The 24,574-nt window shown below is 36.9% G+C and overlaps 1 protein-coding gene across 1 annotated transcript in view; it reads left to right on the top strand.

Annotated features, from left to right (window-relative positions):
• IL17RE (interleukin 17 receptor E) overlaps nucleotides 1-24,574 on the top strand; it is a 560,820-nt gene that overhangs the window by 510,207 nt on the left and 26,039 nt on the right. The window contains exons 13-14 of the mRNA XM_044077387.1: nucleotides 3,154-3,222; nucleotides 11,690-11,741. Of these exons, the coding sequence (XP_043933322.1) occupies nucleotides 3,154-3,222; nucleotides 11,690-11,741 (121 nt within the window). The remainder of the gene's footprint in view (nucleotides 1-3,153; nucleotides 3,223-11,689; nucleotides 11,742-24,574) is intronic.

The raw sequence follows: 24,574 nt of genomic DNA, 5'->3' as shown, positions 1-24,574 counted from the left end.
GGCCCACTATTTGGATGCTCACATAAGCTTAACTTGTTTGAGCAAGTGTTTCATTGCTGCATTCCAGATCATTGGCATAATCATTTGGTTCAGGCATACATTATGTATGTGTTGATGAAGAGCACTTGTGAAGCCTTTATAGTGCCTGACAAACCATGTATGAAGATTGTCAGCACCTCTGGGGGCATTGGAGAGTATTTGTTCAAGAAAAGGTTTAATACATTAAATTCTGACGTGCATGTTTAAAGAAAAGTAAAGGTGGAATAGAAGGATGAAGAGAGAGATCAAAGGGGTGATGTCAGATGGACAGTGACGGTTGTGGCAGGTTTTAGAATTTCTTTGAGAATGCCTGAGCATGAGATTAAGCATCATCTACAGTTAATAAACTTCAAAGTGGCATTTTCTAAATGTTTGCAGCCAGTGAAAAAATGTGCTTCCTTCTAAAACTGATTTGGGTTGCCAAGTAGGTGTATTGTAGGTTTTTATGTTGAGCAGATTTATTTACCTAGATTTCATAAGAGTAAATTTTGAATGAGTATAATTGTTTAGGCATTGTTTCCAATTTCGCCATGCTATCATCCTTTCAGGTTAACATCACAAATGCAACGGCAGCAGCCATAATCAGAATCCAAATGAAAATATAATTTCTAGTACCACACAAGTATGTTTCATAAACAGAAAAGCTAAAAGTGTATTTTATACCAAGGAGGAAAATTATTTGATTCCAAAGCAACTATACAGTTTAAAATATATAGAGCGACCTTTGCCAGTTTTACAGTTGTAAGAAATAAGGGAACATATGTGACCCAGGGCCTACTCTATGCATACTCTGAAGCTCTATGGTGCTTGCTGTTTTGATGCAGGTTGCAGATCCTCTGGGCATGTGGTAACAACTGTGTAATGCAGACACACACACACACACACACACACACACACACACACGCACGCATGCACGCACACACACACACACACACACACACACACACACACACACACACACACACACACACACACGTTTTATAAAGATCACTATTGTAATACTCATGGGAATCAGCCATAGGCTGACATCTTCCCAGCCAAACTGACTCCAGTAGCTTAGCTTACACAAGGATGGAGGCCAATAGCCCCCACATGAGGACACGTGTCAAATGCATATTGTAAAATATCAGAGAAGGAGATTCATAATATTGCTGCCTTATGTGCATATTGTAAAATATCAGAGAAGGAGATTCATAATATTGCTGCCTTATGTGCATATTGTAAAATATCAGAGAAGGAGATTCGTCAATATTGCTGCCTTATGTGCATATTGTAAAATATCAGAGAGGGAGATTCGACAATATTGCTGCCTTATGTGCATATTGTAAAATATCAGAGAAGGAGATTCATCGATATTGCTGCCTTATGTGCATATTGTAAAATATCAGAGAAGGAGATTCATCGATATTGCTGCCTTATGTGCATATTGTAAAATATCAGAGAAGGAGATTCATCAATATTGCTGCCTTATGTGCAAAAATGAAGGATCAGCCAATTAAGTCCCAGATATTGAAACTTATTCATCTCCACAAGGGAGTTGGAAGGCACAGGACTGGGAATGTGTCAGTCTATGAACAGCCGTTTCTACAAATCCCGATAAACTTAAGTAAAAGTGCTAAAACAACTTTGGCAGCGGTACAGTTTTTTTCTTTACTCCACTACTGTATGACCTCAGATTAAATATATATGTTTGGGAGATATCAGGGCTGTTCCCCCACATAAACAGCAAAGGAAGGCTTGCCCCCAAAATTAAAAAAAATGGGTTTTAGATGTTCTGGTCTCAATGTTATGAATTTAGATGTTATGGGTTTTAGATGTTTTAAAGGGGACTCTGGGGCAAGCTTCCCTGCACCCTTCCAACCCCATCCACTTAAATATATCAACTTCAAAATAACACAATAATGGGGAAATGGCATATTTCCCAACCCTGGTATTATAGCAATATTGCATCAATGCTGATCAGTTTTCCTGTCAACCAAATTAAACCAGCAGGAAAGCTGTCAATTTAAGCACCAATGTACCACTATCATCAGACCCTCATATATATATATATATATATATATATATATATATAGATATATAGATATATATATATATAATATATATATATACACATAGGTATACACATATACACATGTATATATCTAGATATATATATATATATATATATATATATATATATATATATATATATATATATATATATATATAGACACGCACACAAAAATGTGATTTAGCAAACTGTGGGTCAACAATCACTCAAGTCAACCAACAAGCCAAACAAGTTCTTTAGAGGGGAAACTAAATTATGCAGCAAAACCCATATAGACACTAGGAAAAGAAAATTCACACTCCTCACAGCCTGTATCCAGTGGTCAAGACTAAACCCCATATCCTCTTGCTGTGAGACAGAATTTGACACTAAGGCATTATGCTCCCAAAATAGTACACCAGTTTCATTTGCACATTCAGCATTTTATGCAGTTTAAGCATACACATTGTAAAGCCTGAATCCACCACTTGATTACAGATAACGAAGCTTAAATGTGCCTTCCTTACCAGCTTCATTTCAAACTATGCTGCTGCCATGTTATGTGGTCATTTGTGCTTCCTATTTATTTTGCCATTTATAAGAACTTTAACTTTCTATTATAGTTCTTCGTAAAACAAGGTGTCACAGCTATTAAGCTAAACTGAAAATGCAGAAATCTCATAACCACTATTATATCAGTAACATAATGCTATGCTTTCCTTTTGTTGGGGGATAAAAATTACCTTTTTCTGTGTGGTTGGCTTTCACCTTAGTGTGTGTGTGTGTGTGTGTGTGTGTGTGTGTGTGTGTGTGTGTGTGTGTGTGTGTGTGTGTGTTACCCAGCAGAATTGGACAAGTGTTTAGCCTAGTTCTCTTGGCATGCAGCACTTGTGTTTACCCTTAATTAGCATGCTGATGCATGCATCTTACACAAAGTATGGTACATGTATTCCAGAAATTTTGTCACACTGGTGGTCCTTGGTGCTTACAGCAGTAGTAAATTTTAATCTTCTGTATTTACTGTTACATTTTCTACTGATTAGAACATAATTGTTAACTTTTCTCTAATATTTGTGTTGCAGCATTCCACTTCTGATACTGAAAACATAGAGCTGATCCTTCCATTCCAGGCACTTGGCTCTTGTGTGCAAGTATGTACCAATACACCACATGACAACTTGTATTTCTCAAATTGTTAATTCTGAAACAAGAAATGCTATTGCTGGCTTATACTTTATTTCCAGTATGTTCTATCTGGGATACATAATGAAGCATGTTTATGCTGCTCATCTGAACTGTGCTCCTGAATAAAAATGTAATTACTGTAAGGCAGTCCTCAATCAAACTCATTAACTCTGTAGATAATGCTGATTCCATTATTATGTTCAAAGCTTTAACATGTTACAGTTTGTGGGGTTAAGGCTGTTTGAGCACATTGATTGGCTGCAGATTATAGCATTTAGGAAATTTTATTAAAACACTCCCTCAAACAGAAGGCACAGCTTTTGTAATGGATCTAGGATAGAATATCATATCTCATATGCAGTCCAGTAATAGAAAACTGTCACAGAGTCCAGGTGAAATAGAAAACACTTTATATTGAAGTCCTTTGTGAACAAAACCTATATTCTGCTGAAGTTCCAAATCCCATTGCCTGAGGTTTCAGGCAAAGAATACATAACGATCGCTTTAATTATATTTTTAATCAGACTTCTTCAGATTAGTTACTGTAGTCCTGATTGTGTGCAGATCAGGAGATATCATTGTCCCCCTTTATTCAGCCCTATTTGGCCAATCATTAAGCATTCTGCCTGATTTGCAGTGTATCTGTCCAGACATGTGTAACAATTGGAATGCCCAAAGAGATACCTTATTAAAAGGATACAAGGCCTAATCAATATGATCTACATGAACAGCTCCAAAGCTCTGTCACTATACTCAGTATCCCATAGACTGCAGAGAGGTGACCTGTGTCTGGCATACAAGGCACCCCCTAGAGCAAATACTGATGTATTTACTGCACAAAAACAAGTCAAATGGCATCAGAAATAGCCTAGGGATTTAAACCTCTTCTGCATCAGCGGCAGAATGGTTTGGAGGGACAGGTATACCTCACAGAAGACACCACTGAACTGGAACAGACATCTCATCCATATAAACAAACAAGGATCATCCTTGTCCATATTCGAGTGCAACTTGGATCTATGGATGGTTATTAGAAAATTTATCCCAAGACTCCCCTCCCATACTACTAATAGAGGCAGCTCCTAAATGCTTTATCCTGCATACCTGCCCCCTCAAATTATCTATTGTATGATCTCATTTATTCTCACTAGTGATAATATATAATTATCAACCATGGGATGGGTAAGCGCAATCCAACAGCAAAATGGATAGGTAAATTCAAGCAAAAAAGAGGAAATTGGCTAGGCTTAAAATAAAAATAATACTTACCTATGAACCTATGAGAACAGAAAAAGTGAAAAAGAAACAACAGTTAGTACTATATTATGCTGTCTGTTCCACTCCCCAATGCTTGGATGACCATCACTACAGCAAAACATTTTGCATACAAAAGGCCATGCAAATACTGCTGGCAACTGGGATTTTAAATAAAATCAACACTCGACAAACAATGTTTGATTATTGGGACTTGTTCAGTACAAATTTGCCAGTCACCCTTAGGGTGTTTTGTCTTAGAACCTATCAATCTGTCATCAAAAATACTTTCTGTACCTCAGGAATTGCATACTAATATTAATCCAAACCTGCACAAGTGGCAGATATACACAGAAGTATAAAAGACTATTCTCTACTGTCTTACCTTTCTCTATGAATAATATACTCTTCATGATACAGTCATTGTCAGTTTCAGTTACATAGCCTCTTCCCTTAATACAGTTTCTTTCAGGACATCACTGTTGATATGTAGATGAGGAATAAGACAGTGTCTTTTTATTTTAATAAATGTATTTTGATATTATACATTACCCATTACTTTTAATACAAACTCAGCACTCTAGATTTGTCATTATCTGCTGCTGTCTGGCCTCCCAAGGGGTTTTCATAGTGGCAACAAACAAAACAAACCCATAAGGCGTGGTTTCATCTAGTGAATGCTAGAGTTCTTCTAAGAGTTAGTTCTTCATCTTTCTGTCTACATTGTTAAATATCAACTGGTTTTGCAGATCCACTTGTTCAGATGCACTTTATGCAAACAGCAGACTTTTCTGTGGTAGTAAAAACAGATATGCTCCCATGTATATGTTAGCAATGTCTGAATGTTGCAAACATTTGCCTCTTCCTTACCTCCATTGTCAATGGCTGTCAGTAACATAGCAGAAGTGGTAGCTGTCGCTAACCTAGATGACATAATGAGCTCCCCACTAATGAAATATTATATCTGAAGAGAAATACAGGCAAAGGAATCCGGGTATGGAAAACTCTATAATGTAAAAAATAAGAAGACAAAGAGGAAAAGTAGAAAAGGAAATTAGTAATACAGAAGTTAAAGAAATAGAAACTGAGGTTATAGAGTACATGCGAAGTGAAGGATTCAGTGTAGAAAATTTAATTCAGAAAGCACCACAACAGGATAGAGCAATGGGTATCCAAATTAAGGGGAAACCAGTGCAACATGAAGCAATTAGTAAGGTGTCGTATGAAGATATTTTGGAGCCTTCCACAGGAAACCAGTATAAACATTCACTTGAACAGGAAACTGTGGAAACTCTGATGCAGTCAATGCTGAGGAGTGATAGGCCAGTGAGTTCCTATATGACAGAGCAATGGATGGCACAGGATGAAACTGAAGAGAATGTGCCACAGGAAGATGCTATAGAACTTTCTATAGAATGCCTGCAGGAAATAGAAAGCAGAAACTGTGTCCTCAGTTTAGAAGAAAATGAGTTAAGAAAAGACTTGCTTGATTTAAAAGACATAGACATATTAAGATCAATGAAAGAAATACACTGCAGAAGGTAAAAAAAAAAACAAAAAGTCAGAAGTTTGATAAAACAAATGAGCACAGTAATTAGGACTGTCCATAGAGACCCATGCAATATAACAGAAGTAAACAGTATATATTAATGTGCAGATAAATTAATAACTGATAAAGTTCTACCACAAGAACTCAGGGTAGTGAGGGAAAGGAAGGGGAGAAATTGAATACCATCATGGAAGTATCAAATAGAGAAAACTATAAAACAATTAAGACAAGAAGTGTCACTGTTAGAAGAATATAGAAGAGGGAACAGCTCAAGGAAACTACTAAAAAGATAAACATGATAAAACCAATGTGCATTATTAGAACAGACCAGGTTCTATCACGCACTATTGCAAATAACAAACTAAAAATCTCAGCACAGGCAGAAACACTTAGAAGCTATATAGGTAAATATAAAGGAAAACAGCAAAATAAGTAATTTATTGATGACTCAAAAAAATGTTATAGAAAACTGGGAAACAAGGTAAAAGGAATTGAAAGACCCCCGAAAAAGAAGTAGTAGATACATTTTGGAGAAGTATCTATGAAGACCCTGTGGAACACAAACAAAGATGCTAAATGGATAGAAGTAAAAGAAAGAATAAGAAGTTAGTTAAAGGTGCATGATATGAAATGTGATGAAGTAACAGCCATAGACATTGAAGCAAAGTTAGCAAAAGCTCTAACTGGAAAACCCCAGGCCCAGATGCAGTACCTAACTTTTGGTTAAAAGTATTAACATCTTTGCATGAAGATTAATCATGAGTAAGAACTATTTTTATGCACACCCTGAACAAACACTAACCTGGCTAATGACAGGAAAAACAATGCTCCTACTTAAGAGTGAACCTGCAAACTACCCTAAAAATTAGAGACCAATAACTTGCCTTCCGACGACGTATAAACTATATACAGGAATTGATGCCGACAGATTTTATATTCATTTAGAAGAAAACTCAATTATGGCAGTTGAACAAAGGGGCAATAAAAGAAAGTTGTATGGAACAAAGGATCATTTGTTGTTAAAGTCATAGTGGAGAACTGTAAAAAGGGGAAGAATCTAAGTATGCCATAGACTGAGTACAAAAAGGCATTTGATAGTGTCACACATTCATGGATAAAAGAGTGCTTAAAAATGTATAAGATACACCCTAAACTAATCGATTACATTACAGTGACCATGAAACAGTGGCAGACCACTTTGCAATTAAGCTATGATAAAGGACAAATTATTATCCCAGGAATGAAAATTCAAAGAGGAATATTCCAGGGTGACTCTCTGTCACCACTGCTGTTCTGCCTTGCCCTTAACTCATTAAACTGTCTACTTAACAGCTTAGGCCATGGCTATAATTTGGCTCCTAGAAAACAACAAAGTGTGAACACTTCTTTCTCTTTGTCGATGATTTAAAACGGTATAGATCATCAGATGAGGAACTGAAAGCACAACTGCAAGTTGTCAAAACTTTTCAGACGATATAAGAATGTCATTTGTTCTTGATAAATGTGCAAAAGCAACCTTTAATGCAGGAAAACTGTAGTACCAGGAAAACATCAGTTTGGGATAAGAATGTGATGTAAAAGAACTTGAGCAAGAGGGAGTATATAAATATTTGGAAAGTGATGAAGGATCAGCAATAAAACATGAACAAATGTGAATAAAACTTAGTAAGGAAATACTTTAGAAGACTTAAATTAATCCTGAAAACAGTGTTGACATCTAGGAACAAAATCCAAGCTATAAACCAGTTTGCTGTTCCTGTCCTAACTTACAGTTTTGGAGTGATTGACTGACCCCAAAACATGTTGTATAGATTAGACAGGAGAACAAGAAGGATGCTTCAAGCTCACCAAATGATTTAAAAAAAACACTGCATACCAAGTTTATATATTCCCCGTTCTGAAAGAGGGATGGGCCTCCTTGAAATTGATTACATGTATAGATCTGCAATTGTGGGACTGCATACATATCTGCTGACCTCACAAGACCGAAACATAGTGAAAGTTTTGAAACATCAGGAGAATAAATCTAAGATGACTTCTCTGCTTAATCTGGAAGAAGCATATCGGCATCAAGCAGGAATGGAAATCAGACCTGAAGTAGTTAAAAATCAGGCAGCAACTGAATGTCCCAAAAAAAACAAAAAAAAAAAGAATATAAGGTGAAGGACCAGATGAGAAGGCAAGAAATGTGGAAAATGCATAAATATAGTCGCATGTATAGAAAACTTCTGGAAGAACCTCATGGTGATCAGGAATGAATGCAGGAATGGTTAAGGAGAGGCGAATTCAAACCAAGAGATGAAAGGCTAATACTGGCGGCCCAAGATAATGGGCTGCGTACATATTGCTTTACAAAGTTCATTGAACATGTGGGAGAAACAAACAAATGTGGGTTTTGTAAAACTGGATTGGAAACAGTCGCACACCTCATTGCAGGTTGTGACACACTAATGATAGAAGGACTGTATACTAAAAGGCATAATAATGTGTCAAGATTGTTGCACTGGGGATTGTGCAAACATGGTATTGAAGTGGCTGAAAAGCAATGGAAACATGAGCCACAAAGCATCATAGAAAATGATGAAGTTTACATCACATGAGATCATCCATTACCAACAGTTTAAAAGATAGATGCTAGAAAACCGGATATATTGGTCCATTAAAAGAAGACAAAAGTGGCATTGATCATTGAAATCACCACACCCAGTGACTACAGTGTCTTGTGTACAGAGAGACACAGTCATAACATATCAGAGTTTGCAGGCAGAAACGAGAGCAATGTGGAAGAAAGATACCCAGGCAGTCCCAATAGTAGTAGGAGCAATGGGTCTTATAATAAATAAAATACAATCTTTATATATGTTAACAATACATGTAACTCTGTACAAATTGCAGAAGGAGTCATTTCTGGGCACATTGCAGGTGCTGTGAAGAGCACTTCTGGCTGATATCAAAGTTTGAAACAGTACTAATTTCATGAACTTTAATCATACTTTGACTTAGGAATGGGGTCTATTCCTGTCATGGTAATAGAAACTCAAAAGATTTGGAGAAATTAAAAAAAGTATGAAATCCTCAGGAAAGTGATAGGTGATGCCTAAACGCAGGGTACATTCATCTCTGAGGAGTAGCTAGAATTCTAAACCATCTTTCAAAATGTTGCTCATACACCCCAGGCACTGCATTTTTTCTGGAACAGTTATATTTTTTAACACTGAAAAAAATCCTGAAATGGCAGACTGAAGCAAAAATCAATCTAGCCAACCAGGCATTTTGAAAAAAAAATGCCATTAAACAAAATAGTTGTGTATGCTAAGACTTATCTTAATTGTAAAATTCTAGCACACCTCAATTCAGTAAATGAATTAAATACATAAATATTTGTTTAGCCTGGCTCTGTGACATAAAGGGATGAAGCCCTTGCTATACGCCACATTGTTTGAATAGTGCCAGTGAAAGCAGGAATAGCAGGGGTGGGAAAGGGTAGCATTTGTCAGTTTGCCCACCCTGGAGAGTAGTTTGAGTATGAGTGCCTGGCAACATGAGGAAGAAGTACTGTTGTGCTGCGGTGATGTGGTGAGTGTCAGACTCCAACATAGATGGTGAACTACATGTTCACTTCCAGGTACCAGTGTTAGCTGCATCACACACACTGTAGGGAACGGTTAGGGTAGTTAGTGACCACTTCACATGAAGTACAGCCTGCTTGTGATTCCAAGCTGTTGCCTCTTGGGGAATGAATGGGCTTCTGGGTTGTTGTCCAGGTTATGGAACAAATATGTTATGGGACTGTCACCATGCTCAAGAAAAAATGGACTGACTTTACTGATGGAAAAAATAAATTGGCCAGCTGGATATGGGAGAGGGCCTTGAGGACAGTGAAGGGGGGAAAATAAATACTTTTTAAAAAGACATGGTGTATGTCTGGCTATTCCTCATGGTTAAGCATGTCACTGCTACAAAGGTAGAATACAGGAGAGTAGCCGACAGAGACAGAGTGAGAGTAAAATATCACTAATCTGTTTTCATTTCTATATTTGGTCAGTGTACACCATTGGTAGGTAGTGAACTGTGAAACAGGAAGGATATAAAATGCAAATGAGAAGCTCATTCGCATACTCCATCTCCTTCTTTTTCAACACCACCACTGGTGTTTCCTAAGGTTCCATACTTGGACCCATCATCTTTAGCATATCCATAAACAATTTCCCTTCATCCCTATCTCAACGATCAGTCATTCAGTATTCAGATGACTCCACCATCGTCTGTTCTGCTAACTCTATCTCTGACTTAATTACACTTACTCAAAATGCCTTATCTGTCGTTGAATCCTGGATGCACAATAACCATCTAGCCCTGAACCCTAAAAAAAACAAAAAAAAAAAAACAAAATCATACTTTTCTCCCCTAAAAAAAATAAACTCCCTAAACAGGTGTGACCACTATCTTTTCTCTGAATAAATCTTTAACAGAGGTAATTAGCCACACAAAGCTCCTTGGAGTCACCATTGACGAGCAAATGAAATTCGATCTTCATATACAACTCAAAATTTGTAAAACACATTTTAAACTTGGAACCCTGTATAGACACAATCACTTCAGCCTAAGCCCATCCACAAGAATAACCCTCACCACAACATACTACCCTCTCTCCTGTTCAGCGAGCCCCTACCTACCAATATCCAAACCTGTGCTAATCTCAAACTTAAAACTTGCTACAATAAAATCACCAAATTCGCAACCAACTCCAAATACTCTACTCATCACTGCACTGCACTCATATCACTGAAATGGCTACAGCTTCCTAACTACCTCTCCTACTAACAACAGCTCACAAAATCGTCTTTAAACTCCAAGACTGTCCTGCTCTGAGCTCTTCTTTTAATTGTTATGTCCCCAACAGCCCACTCAGATCAGGGGATCAGAAACTTACAGATTTACAAACAATCTCCCACCCGGTCAGCTTCTTTATTCATTCTCAATAGCCAAAAGCTAGAATGCTTTACCTCCACCCATTACAACTATTCAAAATTTCACTCATTTCAAAACTTCCCTTCATAATCACTTCTGTTCTTGCTGGAAATGTACCTGTACCAAGCCCCCTTCGAAAATTGTGTAACTCACACATTTTCTTGTCATCACTATTGTTGTTAAAACAGTAACACTGTAGAGACAGCTAATAGATCCTATATATTGTAGATACTTAAGTTATTTGCTGTTTGCTTAAGACTGTACATGTCTGTAATATCTCTCTTGACAACTGTACATACTTTTGTAATTGCTTTTCATTTTTTTGGGATAGCTTTTTTATTTTTCTGTAGGAATTTATCTTTGTTATTTTAACTGTCAATTTCCTCTGTAGAATTAGATCATTGTAATGTTCAACTGTAAAATGTTAAGTGTTAATGTCTATGCTATAGAGCTTTTCTCCCCGGGCCTCCACTGAAAATGAGTTTGACTAGGCCCAGTGGACTTTCCTAGTAAACAAAAAGCAAATTAAATAAATAAATAAATAATATGCAATTTTGTTTTATAAATAACTCTACACAGATTATGCATCTGAAAAAGTAAACAAAACTCTTAAGATTCTTCAGTCACTAATTCCATTTGTGTAAATTTGTTTTTTTAAGGTGTGGCGATCAGATGTGCTCTTCTCTGGGAAGCATATAATTTGCCCTAACTGTAAGTGCTACAACTTTCTCTTTGCATGTATGTGTGTGTGTGTGTGTGTGTGTGTGTGTGTGTGTGTGTGTGTGTGTGTGTGTGTGTGTGTGTGCGTGTGTGTGTGTGCGCTCATTGTATGCATGTATGTCTATATGCAATAAACATTTATTTGGCAGTCTATATTGGGTCTGTAGACTTGTCACCTGTGTCACATAACTTTGTCACATTAGTAGTGATCCTTTTGTTGTTTGACATGGACCATGTAACTTTCTTGTGAAGGATTTTGAGGCCAAGGAGTGTCCTCTGTAGCGATGACCAGTCATTGTAAGAAGTGATGTCAGCTACATCTTATATAGATTATAGATTTGCATTTTTATCATTATAATTTATCTATTTTTATGCATTTGTTCATACATTCAGTCATGCATTTATTTAGTTATATGTTTAATTCCTTAATGAATGTATTTAAGGTTTGATCACCAGCAATGCCCATTGGGTTGAAGCCTGTTTTATGTGGAAGCCTAGAAAGAAAAGAAGTTGACTGTCTGCGAGTACTGGCTCGTCCTGGACAGATTATCAGTAAATCGGTACAAGACAAGAGTGATTCATTTTGAAGCTGGAACCAGAATGCAACAGATTTCTCCCAAATGGCATTTACTGGATCCTTAAGCATCATATGGAAACGCAGCATATCCAAGAAGATGGTATTCATGCTAGGGTCTTGAATGTCCTTTCGGCAATATGTTTTTGCTGTCTTTCTCAAGGCCGGTTGCTTCTGCTTGAGGAAACCACCACCACCACTGGTAATATGTATGCCTTCTGGTGAAGGAGCATTTACATTTAATAAGCTTAAATGAACCTGGTAACAGCCTAGCTTACTTAAAAACTACTTTCCTGAAACTGAAAAACATCTTTACAAGGGTACTCTTGGCTACCTCGTTGCCACACTGACATACTCTACTATGCACTCTTCTTACAGATGGAAGGGACAGCGAATTTGACAGGCATCTGACTCCCTCAAATGAAGGTCAGATCCAAGGAAACTGACAGTTCTCAGAGCTCTAACTTAAGTATGAGTAGCAGACACACACCTGCACCACAGCCAGCATTTCAGACATTTATTTTGTTGCTCCAGCCTATTACAGTAGATACAAGTAAAAATGAACTTTAGCTCATCTTATGAGAAGGAGAATATTATACGTGTTAGAAGATTCAGAGCTATGACTCCTTCAGATTAAGTGCTGCTATACTGTGTGAATTTTATTGTGTGGTTTATCGTTCTTGACAGACAATATTATGTAGATATGAATAAGGTAATCTGACAACTTGTACCGCACTTAAGTATTATTTTTAAATCATATGCTTTAATTATAATTCCTCCCTATAAAATAAAAAGCCATGTATATTGTTAATTATGAAGGTAGATAAAAACCATGAGATTGTCTTGTTTGTATTTCTATTTTAGATCTGATTACTTATGATAAACCCAGCTTCACACCTGTCATGGACAGTCTCTTTACTGCACTGTAATTGAGGTTATAGTACACTGTACACTTTTTACATCTTTTTATTATGCTTATGGATGTGTGTGTCATCTGAGGAGAATTCATATGACTTGCAAATTGGCCAGATTAGCCATTACATTTTATGATCATCATACATCTTCATACAAGATTTGTGTTGTACACTACAAGCCTTTGGCCAATAATTCACAATGACATTACATTTATAGGACTATATGGATAATGCAGCTGATTTTTTCATATCTGAATCAAAAGAATCCTTAAGCATCCAAAAGTGGATTTCAGAGACCCACTTTGATCAGTATGCCGTAGCTGCTTCATGTGTTGTTTGTAATAAGAATCACCGCACAATTTTTCATTTTCTCCATGCCTTCTAACTATCTAAACCTATACTAATGATCACATAATTCATTCCTCCTATGGAGGAGGGGGAGCGAGGCTAATGGTGATTTCACTAAGACCGTCACCCAAGCAGCCTTCAGGATTTTTATGACACTGTCCAAGTCCTAACTCCTGGTGGCTTGGCACTTGCTCCTACTGAACCCATGAGCCAAGGGCTTGCTACACAATCGTCTGTGTACATGTGTTTAACATATGTGAGATAACAGCTACAATGTATGTATATGTGCTGCATAACAGTGCCAAGCAAACATTATTGTCCCATATACTGTATGCTGTGATACAGCATATTATGGACTTAAGCTGTCCCCCCCAAAGGATGAGTGAGCTACCATTGACTACTCATTCCCACCCTTCCAGCTAGCTACTCCTAAGCAAGGTCACTACTTGATTCTAGGTCATCTCGCTAGCAGTTGGGGTTTTATCTGTCTGCATCACTAAGCCTGTATAATATAATTTGCTGGCAGAACTCCAAGCTACCAGTAGATGTACAAAGAGTCGTTAAGTATAGCCACAGGAAGTCTTAATTTTAATATACTCAATATTAAATAAAATTTGTGGACAAACATAAAAGACTCCGATCTCTACAGATATACTAGATTTAAAGTGCATTTCACATGTTAAATAGGGCTGATTTTATTCCTTTAATTGCTTTGCAACTCTGTACAAAGATCCTAACAGATGAATATATAGGATCAGTCTAGTCTGCTCCATACACAGGTATCCTTCCCTTCACTCAGCTCCTGTTTTCCATCTGCTCTAGGCATTTATGTACCTTTCCATCAAGCCATACCCCACGATGCTCCTAATATTCTAGGACCCTGTTATGGATATATGAAATTTTATTTTCTTCAGTTTGCCTTAAAGCATCACCCTTCTAACTGTCACATGTCCTCTGCCCAACTTATTGCCCTTTCATCTCCATCACCAATTTGATATATAGCAGTGCAGTGTACCTATGTCATAGCCCCCCTTTCTCTGCTCTCTAGCCAGGATGCACAGGTCAAGCATTCTGAGTTATCCTTTGTGCTCCAGGTCCTTTATATGTCTAACTCTTTTGTACCTCTCTACCATGTTTGTTTTACCGGCATAACCTTCGTGTTACTGTCAGAATGTCAGAACTAGTAGCCCTGCCTGTGTTCTGTACAAAGAACTGCTGACATCAGCTTCTCCAAAATCCATTTCCCAAGCATCCTGCTGCCATCAGTTATTGCTCTGTCTAACTGAGCTGTAGAATTCTAAACTCCATATCCTTTTCACCATCTATCCACTGCAGGTCCATCATCCCAGGCTGCTCTTTCTCATTGTACTGTGCAGTTATAGCCCTCACATCCTTTTCATATTCTGTGCACTACACACCAACATACAGAGGAAGCATGATCTGTTCAAATCCCATTCTAATCAATAACTTTTGTTTCCTAGAGTTAAACCACAGATGCCAACTTCCAAACCACCCTGGTCCTCACAGAATAGCTAACTCTGTCTATGATTACTGCACCACTCACAGCACACACATATATACCTCTGTTATTGTGAACACCGCACCACTCACAGCACACACATATATCCCTCTGTTATTGCGAACACCACACCACTCACAGCACACACATATATCCCTCTGTTATTACGATCACTGCACCACTCACAGCACACACATATATCCCTCTGTTATTGTGAACACCGCACCACTCACAGCACACACATATATGTCTTTGTCATTGCTGCGCCTCCCTAGGTGTCATCTTATTCTCTAACTACCCGTGATACACATACACAATTATGCTGAACAGTATTGACCATAGTATTAAACCTTATTACTCTTGAATGTTTAATGACTTTTCTCTAGATTCTGTTTCTGGTCAGTCAACCACATTTCTATATGTATCCCTGTTGTGAGATCCAGGATCCTTGCCCAGAAACGAAATTTCAAATTTGCCCTTGGTTTGACACCTATGTCCATAATGGACAGGATCAGCCTGTGAGCACTTGATGGGTAAAAACCTATATTTTATCTTGTAAAACTCCTTAGGGTATTGACACATCAGCAATATTCTGGTAAATCTGGGCTAAACTTGGTTAGATATTAAATTACCCTTGTGCTCATAGCCTAGTAACCACCTATAAACCTATAGTTTTCTTGCCAGTCTGCTGGGAGACCGTGTCAACATTTCTGCTGAAATTGTGCTATAAATGGTGTATGGGGTCTTGAATGCTCCCCCTAGAGCTGATGCATGCATGAGCACTGATAGGGATAGGCTGATAATACTTCTCTACAGAATAATTCCAAAAGCTTTCCCTGGAACTGATGTGAGGCTAATAGTTGTGGAATTTATTTGATTTCTGGAGCCACCATTTGCAGTATAACAACAGTTATGCTATAGCTCTGTAGTACTGTTTGAGTTGCTAAGGAAAACCTGTACGGTCTGACCAGCAGTCCCTCAAGCATTAGTGCCCACTCTGTGCACACACAGTGAGGCAGAACGTCTTGTCTCTGTGCCTTCTCTCTCTCTACTGAGTTCATTCACTACTTTTTTAATGGTCAAATTCCCAAATTCCCCAGCTGCTGATTTGCTGCCCTCATAGTCTCCCACTTTCCATGAGTCACCCTTTCGGTTACGTTTGCAACTGGCAAGTACCTTTTCATCACGTCCCACACTTCAAATACACTCTTATCAAATACATGTACATACATATATAATCACCTAGCAGAAATATTTTCACCGGGTGGATGTACAGATGGTGCATCACTGTGGTAGGTCTGGTTCTTTCCTGTATAGTGTCTGTTACTGTATAAGATATGTGACATTTCTACCTCAGTGGTGCATGGTATGTGTGTAGGTTAGATGATGTCAGTGTACTCTATGCAGGTTTAAATATTCTGCAGGTAAGATTTGGAGTGAGTAATTCAAAATGCATTGAACATAGTTGTTTGTTAGTTGTTGTTAGTTACTGCAAGTTTGTGCATGAGATGGTTGTTATTTTAATGATAGATAGTACATATGGTGCACAGTTAGTGATTTGAACTTTGTGATATTCCTGCAGGTAGGGTTTGAAGTAGATGTCTTTAGAAGTATGTGGTATGTATGGGAGTATGTCATCAGTTGTTTGTTGTGTGTGTGTGTGTGTGTGTGTGTGTGTGTGTGTGTGTGTGTGTGTGTGTGTGTGTGTGTGTGTGTGTGTGTGTGTGTCTGTGAGAGTGCGCGAGTGTGTGTGCACAGTTCAGAGAGGCAGTATGTATGAAAGTAAGTACTTGTTGCAGTGCATGTCACATAGATTTGCTGCTGGCTGTGTGGAAAGTACAACAGATGAGTGTTCTGCAAGTACAAAAATTCAATCTCAGAGTTGGTTATGTAACTTTGGGGGGTGCAATGAGGGTGCTTTCCCTCCCGCATAGGAAGTGCATTTTTTATGTACTTTTTGGTATGAGTACATGGATCCTGATTGGTGACTAAGTTTATTGTGTGTGTTTCTGTTTGCATGCCCATCTGTTTTTCTATTAATGTAATAAGTATCTTCATATTTAAGTTACTAGAAGAGTTTGCTTAGTTGATGTTTTTTACATAAGCAATCCTGGATTAATCTACAAAAATGAATTTCAGACAAATCCCTTTCCATACTTGGAACAAGAAGTATCAGCATGTTACAGATAGGCATTCATTTTCTTACGTCCTTCTAAAGAAGCATTAGACATGGAAACATCTAGGTCAAAGTTAAACATGTCAGGGGGACTTCCAGGATGGCGGGACACTGAGTTACAGCTTAATTTCAGCTCTCCTAACGTGAAAACAGAAAGTCAGAAAAGAGAGACAGTTCATTTGTCTTTTTGGGTAAACTTTAGTAACTGACTAGTAAGTGCACTACCTCGATGCCAGCAAAATGAAATTCAGAGAACTTGAAAGAAAATCAGCCACAAAAGGTAAGGGCAAAGCACTGGATTGGATGACTCCTGCAGAAGATCAGCAAAAAGCAGTTCAAGCTTCAGCTTTGGTGCAAGACATAAACAAAACACTGAAGGGAATATATTATTAGAGGACACAGCATATAGAGAAAACTTGAGAAACTGGAAGGGACAGACTGGATTAATTTTTTGAAAGCACAAATAAGTAACTGGAACAGTATTTCACAGCAGGAGATGTTAATTGAAATGGCACATTGTGTGTATACTCCAAACCTGGCCATGCAAAAGCAATCTAGACCTTTAATAATAAAAATGCAATCCTACCAACAGAAATAATTGATTGTGGCTACACTGTGGCAGAAGGACAAAGTACTAGAAGTGGCAGACTGTAGAGTGTTTGCGGAAATGATTTCTCATTGTACACCAGGCAGAAGAAGAGTAATTTTTTTCCAATAATTAGGGAATGTCAAGAAAGAGGTGTGAGATTTAAACTGCTAGCTTCAGAATATTTTTTCCTAGAGGGTCATAAATCATTTTTTGATTTAAAACATGTTAAGAAGGAAATACAAATGTTTGTCTAACAGATAGTGAGCTTGTAAACAGAAGGGGATTCTGCTTCTATTCTTCTGATAATAAAGCCCATAGAGAGATTATGACAGTGAAACCTTTACCAGGGTTCCTTAGGAAAATGTTTGAGAGACGGAGAAAAGCACATGAGTTAACCAGAAGAACCAGGAGAACAATGAAAATGAACCTGAGACTGAATTTGGGAGCTGGAAATCAATGAAAAGGACACCAGCAACTCAGAAATTGATGAATAAATGTGGTATTACAAAATATTAATTACATTTATGAAACATGATGGAATTAAAAAACCTGAAAATATTGGACTTTTTTGACTTTGTTAAACTTGTAGGGGACTCCAAAGCATATATCCCTTACTGCATATCATTAATGACTGGAAGACTATGTAAGAGAGAGGAAGAGGAAGGAAAGAGTTAAGTAAAACAAAATTTTGTTCTTAACAATATTTTTGTAATACATGAGATATCCCACATGATATAAGGTAAAGCTTTTTTTTTCAGTTATTTTTGTGTGTTAGGACAGAAGGAGATGAGATAAAAATGGTGATGTATAACAAGCTACAGGAAAATCCCCAGAAATAGATGCTAATCATGTGGAAGTTTGGAAGTTATGAGGGAAGAAAGTAGAAGATTTTGTTAACAGTCTTTTAAAAGGAGGAGAATCACCAACATCCTTGAAGAAAGTGGTGGTGGCTGTAATACCTAAAGATGGTAAAGACCCATCAGATCTAGCTTCATGTAGGCCTATTTTGATTCTAAACCCTGATTATAAAGTGTTTATGTCTATAATGGCTAAAAGAATGGCAAATGTTATACAAAAATTGATAGATATGGATCGTTGTGGTTTTGTGGAGGGAAGGCAAACATTTGACAGCATTAATAGAACAATGATGATCCAGACAGAAACATAAAGTAAGACAATACCATTGTTGTTGGTGGGTCTTAATGCAGAAAAATCATTCGACAATAAGCTGGGATTTTATGAATAGAGCAATGGAAACATTTGCATTCCCTTATAAAATTATAAATTATGAGGGACCCGAAGCAAAAATTTAAGTGAAGGGGTCCCCTCTGATAAGTTTTGCTTGAGCAGAGGAACCAGACATGGATGTCCTCTTTCCCCTTTGTTATTTTATATTATATTAAGAACCATTGGCAAAGAAAATAAGGGATTCAATTCAATGATATAATTGCTATGGTAATAAAGAAAAATTGGCTTTATTTATAGATGATATTATTTTATTCCTTCTAAAAAACAGAAAGGGACATTTCAGTGTTGTGAAACATTCTGAGACAGTTTCAAGTCTTTTTGGGATACAAAATTAATGAAGATAAAACAAAGGAAATAGCTGTAAACTATGTATCCACACACACATTGATTCAGCAATACTCATATTTATGTGAACATGATAATATTAAATACATAGCATGGATTAAAAGGATTCTGTTATGGTAGCTAAGGATATGTGGGAGAGGCTAAACAAAAGATCATCTAAACACTGAGAAATTGGAAGCCCTTTTTCTATGGATATTGATAGTAGGATACAAGCAGTGAAAATGTAGTTAATCCCTTTAGTTTTATACACAAGTAAGGCATATTCTTATTAACCAGCATAGAAGTTGTGGATAGCATTTAATAGAGAGTTGAAGGATTTTATCTGGGAGGACAAGAGGCCAAGAAGCAAGTGGAATAAGTTGATCCTTCCAACTGAACAAGGTAGTTTGAGATTGCCTAATTTCAAAGAATATTTCAGAGCTACACAGTTAAGGTTCCTATACATAACACAAGCAGAAAGCTATAATTCAAAGTGGAAAAGGATGATGATGAAATGGTGGGAAGCTCAAGAAACAAGGAGAGACTGAGATTTTGGATGCAGATCCTTAAGGAGAATAGTAATAAACATACAGAATCTGAATGGAAAGATGATAAATCAGCAAGCCAAGGAGAGTAGTATTGCTGAAATTGAATTCATCCTCAAGTCTTGGTGAGTACCTTCATGAGGTGGACCCTGTTTTTCACAAAATCTCACCAACATAACACTGATATATAAACCATATTTTATATAGCATTTATCATGGACAGAAGTGGGTCAAAAATTAAAAAAATGATAGCTGGGTGCACAAGATCTAGGATAAAAAAAGTGTCCAATCCTGGTAGGCACACTGGTGCCAGGACTGGAAAAAAATGACAGTGTAGAATCCTCAAAATATAGAAACATTCCTACAATGAGGCCAGGCCCAGGAAGAGGATGGACCCCTTGTTGTATAAGGAAATAGCAGTCCACAAAAATCACAAAAACTGATAGGCCAAAGAAGAACCATAAAGATGATAGAGTGGACTATTGAGGATAAGAAAGAAATTATGTATTGTTTCTGTTAAGTCCAGAATTTCCAGACCCAAGATATACAAAAGTATTAATAGAGAAATTAGAGGAAAGAAAAATACTTCCAGATGAAAAACTGACAGAACCTTCAAATAAAAATGTGTGTTTATTAATACAACAGATTTGTGAAAAACATTCCATACACCAAGAAACTTTGATATGTTTAGAAAAAGGAAGCATCTGAGGAAGTGCAAGAATATAAACTGCAAAACCTAGAGATTTTTGAAAAGTATAAAAAAGAAATACGGACATGGGAAAGAGAGGGATTTGATGTGATGAAAGTCGAAAGCCAAATTAATCAATACAAAAAAGCAGCCCCAAAGATATTTGAAGAGAATTACAGGCAAAGGCATCAATATATGGAAAATTTCACAATAAAAAAATATCAAAAAGAGGAAATGTAGAAAAGAAGATTAGTAAAGTAGATGTTAAAAAATAGATGTGGTGCAAGTCAAAAGCCAAATTAATCAATACAAAAAAGGCAGCCCCAAAGAAAAGGCATCAAGATGTGGAAATTTTCACAATAAAAAATAACAAAAAGAGGAAATGTAGGAAAGAAGAATAGTAAAGTAGATGTTAAAAAACTAGAAGTTGAAGTTTGGAATGCATGCGAAGTGAAGGATTTGGTGTAGGTTTAACACAGGTTACATCACAGCATAGTGGAACAAGTCCCCAAAGTAAGGAGAAACAAGAAGATAGCAGATATCTGAAGAAGAAATATGGACATGGGAAAGAAAAAGAGATTTAATATGTTGCAATATTTATGCAAAGGAAAAGGCAAAACTAATAAAGCCAAAAAGCAGCACCAAAGATATTTGAAGAGAAATACAGGCAAAGGAATCTGGATATGAAAACTTTTACAATACAAAAAATAAGAAAAAGAGGAAAAGTAGAAAAGGAGATCAGTAATGGAGAAGTTAAAGAAATATAAACTAAGGTTATGGAGTATCTGCAAAGTGAAAGATTTAGTGTAGAAAATCTAACTCAGAAAACATCACAGCAGGATAGAGCAATGAACATCCAAATTAAGGAGAAACCAGTGGAATGGGAAGCAACAGGTCAGTTGTTATATGGAGATATTTTCAAGCCTTTCACAGGAAGCCATTATAAATGTTCACTTGAAACTGGACAGCAAGGAAAGGAACAGGAAACTGTGGCAACTCTGGCGCAGTCAATGGTGAGGAGTGATAGGCCATTGAGTTCCATATGACAGAGCAACGGATGACACAGGATGAAATTGAAGAGAATGTGCCACAGGAAGATGGTGTAGTACTTTCTACAGAATGCTCGCAGGAAATGCAGAACAAAAAGTTTGCCCTCAGTTTAGAAGAAAATGAGATAAGAGAAGAATTGCTTGATTTATTAGAGATAGATATACATATTAAGATCAGTGAAATAGACTGCAGAAGGTCAATAAACCCAAATAGTTAGAAATTTAATAAAATAAATGAACACAGAAATTAGGACTGTCCATAGAGATCTGTGTGATATAACAGAAGTAAATAGGATATATTACTGTGCAACTAAATTAATAATAAAATTCTACCATAAGAACACAGGATAGTAAGGGAAAGGAAGGGGAGACGTCAAATACTATCATGGAAGTATCAAACAGAGAAAGCTATAAAGCAGTTAAGATAAGAAGTGTCACTGTTAGAAAAATATAGAAAAGAGAAAAGATCAACAAGAATACTCAGAAAGATAGATGTGATAAAAGCAACACATAGTATTAGAACAGATCATGATCTGTCTTGCACTATTGCAAATAACAAACTAAAAATCTCAGCAGAGGCGGAAAAACTTAGAAGATAATGCAATTTATTGATGACCCCAAAAAGTTCTATAGAGAACTGGGGAACAAGGCAAAAGGAATTGGAAGACCACCCAAAAAAGAAGAAATAGATTAATTTTAGAGAAGTATTTATGAAGATTCTGTAGAACATAACAAAGATGCTAAATGGATAGAAGAAGTAAAAGAAAGAATAAGAAGTTTAAAGGTACAGGATATGAAATGGGATGAAATAACAGCTAGAGAGGTTGAAACAAAGTTAAGAAAAGCCTCTAATTGGAAAGCCCCAGGCCCAGATGCAGTACCTAACTTCTGGTTAAAAGTATTAACATCTTTGCACAAAGATTTAGCCATGAGTAAGAACTATTTATATGCATACCCTGAACAGAGACTAGCCTGGTTAACAACAGGAAAAACAATGTTCCTACTTAAGAGTGACACTGCAAGCTACCCTAAAAATTATAGACCAATAACTTGCCTTCGGACAGCATATAAACTATACACTGGAATTGATGCCGACAGAGTTTATAGTCATTTAGAAGAAAACTCAATTATTGCAATAGAACAAAAGGGCAATAAAAGAAAGTCATATGGAACAAAAGATCATTTGTTAACTAAAGTCATAGTGGAGAACTGTAAAAAGGGGACGAATCTAAGTATTGCATGGATTGACATGATGAAGGATCAACAATAAAACACAAACAAATGCAAATAAAACTCAGCAAGGAATATTTTAGAAGACTTAAATGAATCCTGAAAACAGCGTTGATATCTAGGAACAAAATTCAAGCTATAAACCAATTTGCTCTTCCTGTCCTAACTTACAGTTTTGGAGTGATTGACTGGCCCCAAAAGGTGTTGGATAGATTAAACAGGAAAACAAGAAGGATGTTTTATGTTCATCAAATGATTTTTAAAAAATGAGTGCATACCAGGATTATATATTCCCTGTTCTGAAGGAGGTATGGACCTCCTTTCTAAATGATTACATGTATAGATCTGCAACTGTGGGACTGCATACATATCTGCTGACCTCACAAGACCCAAACATAGTGAACGTTTTGAAACATGAGGAGAATAAATCTAAGATGTCTTCCCTTCTTAGCCTAGCAGAAGCATATCAGCATCAAGTGGGAATGGAAATCAAACCAGAAGTAGATAAAAATCAGGCAGCAACTGAATGTGCTACAATAAAAGAAAGAAAATAAGGTGAAAGATCAGATGAGAAGGCAAGAAATGTAGAAAATGTAGAAATGTAGTTGCAGGTATAGAAAACCCCTGGAATAACCTCATGTTGATCAAGACTGAACACAGGAATGGTTAAGGAGAGGCAAATTCAAACAAAAAGATGAAAGGTTAATATTGGCAGCCCAAGACAGTGGGCTACATACATGTTGTTTTACAAAATCCATTGAACATGTGGGAGAAACAAGTGTAGGTTTTGTAAAACAGAATTGGAAACAGGTTTGCACTTTGTTGCTGGTTGTGATACACTAGTGGCAGAAGGACTGTACACTGAAAGGCATAATAATGAAGCAAGACTGTTGCATTGGGGATTGTGCAAGCATTATAATATTGAAGTAGCTGAAAAACACTGGAAACATGAGCCACAAAACATCATAGAAAATGTTGAAGTTTACATCACATGGGATCACCCATTACCAACAGTTCAAAAGATAGTTGCGAGAAACCCAGATATAGTGGTCCATGAAAAGAAGACAAATCCAATTTTTATCACTGAAATCCCTACACCCAGTGACTACAGTGTCTTGCATACAGAGAGACACAGTCATAAAATGTCAGGATTTGCAGGCAGAAACGAGAGCAATGTGGAAGAAAGATACCTAGACAGTTACAATAGTAGTAGGAGCAACGAGTCTTATAAAAAAAAATCTACAGTCATATTTAGATATGTTATCAATACATGTAACCCCATACGAATTGCATAAGGAGTCATTACTGAGTACATTGCTGATGCTGTGAAGAGCACTTCTGGCTGACATCAAAGACTGAAACAAAACTAATTTCATGAACTTTAATCATACTTTGATTTAGGAATGGGGCCCATTCCCATCATGGTATTAGAAATCAAAAAGACTTGGAGAGATTAAAAAAGTGAGAAGCAATATATTCATTAAAGTATTCTAAGAACTAAGCTAACACTATTAGAAAAGGGAGCTTCTGCCAGTAGGGATGACTGCAATTAGGGACATAGCAAATAGACAAGAGGGGGCTGGAATTTACTGGAAAAATCTGGCAAAGGAACCAAGGTAT

Source organism: Protopterus annectens, chromosome 7.part0 (assembly GCF_019279795.1).
Source record: "Protopterus annectens isolate FY-2018-M chromosome 7.part0, PAN1.0, whole genome shotgun sequence".
NCBI lineage: Eukaryota > Metazoa > Chordata > Ceratodontiformes > Protopteridae > Protopterus > Protopterus annectens.
The sequence above is the reverse complement of the archived record's forward strand: the minus strand, read 5'-3'. Positions and strand labels throughout refer to the sequence as shown.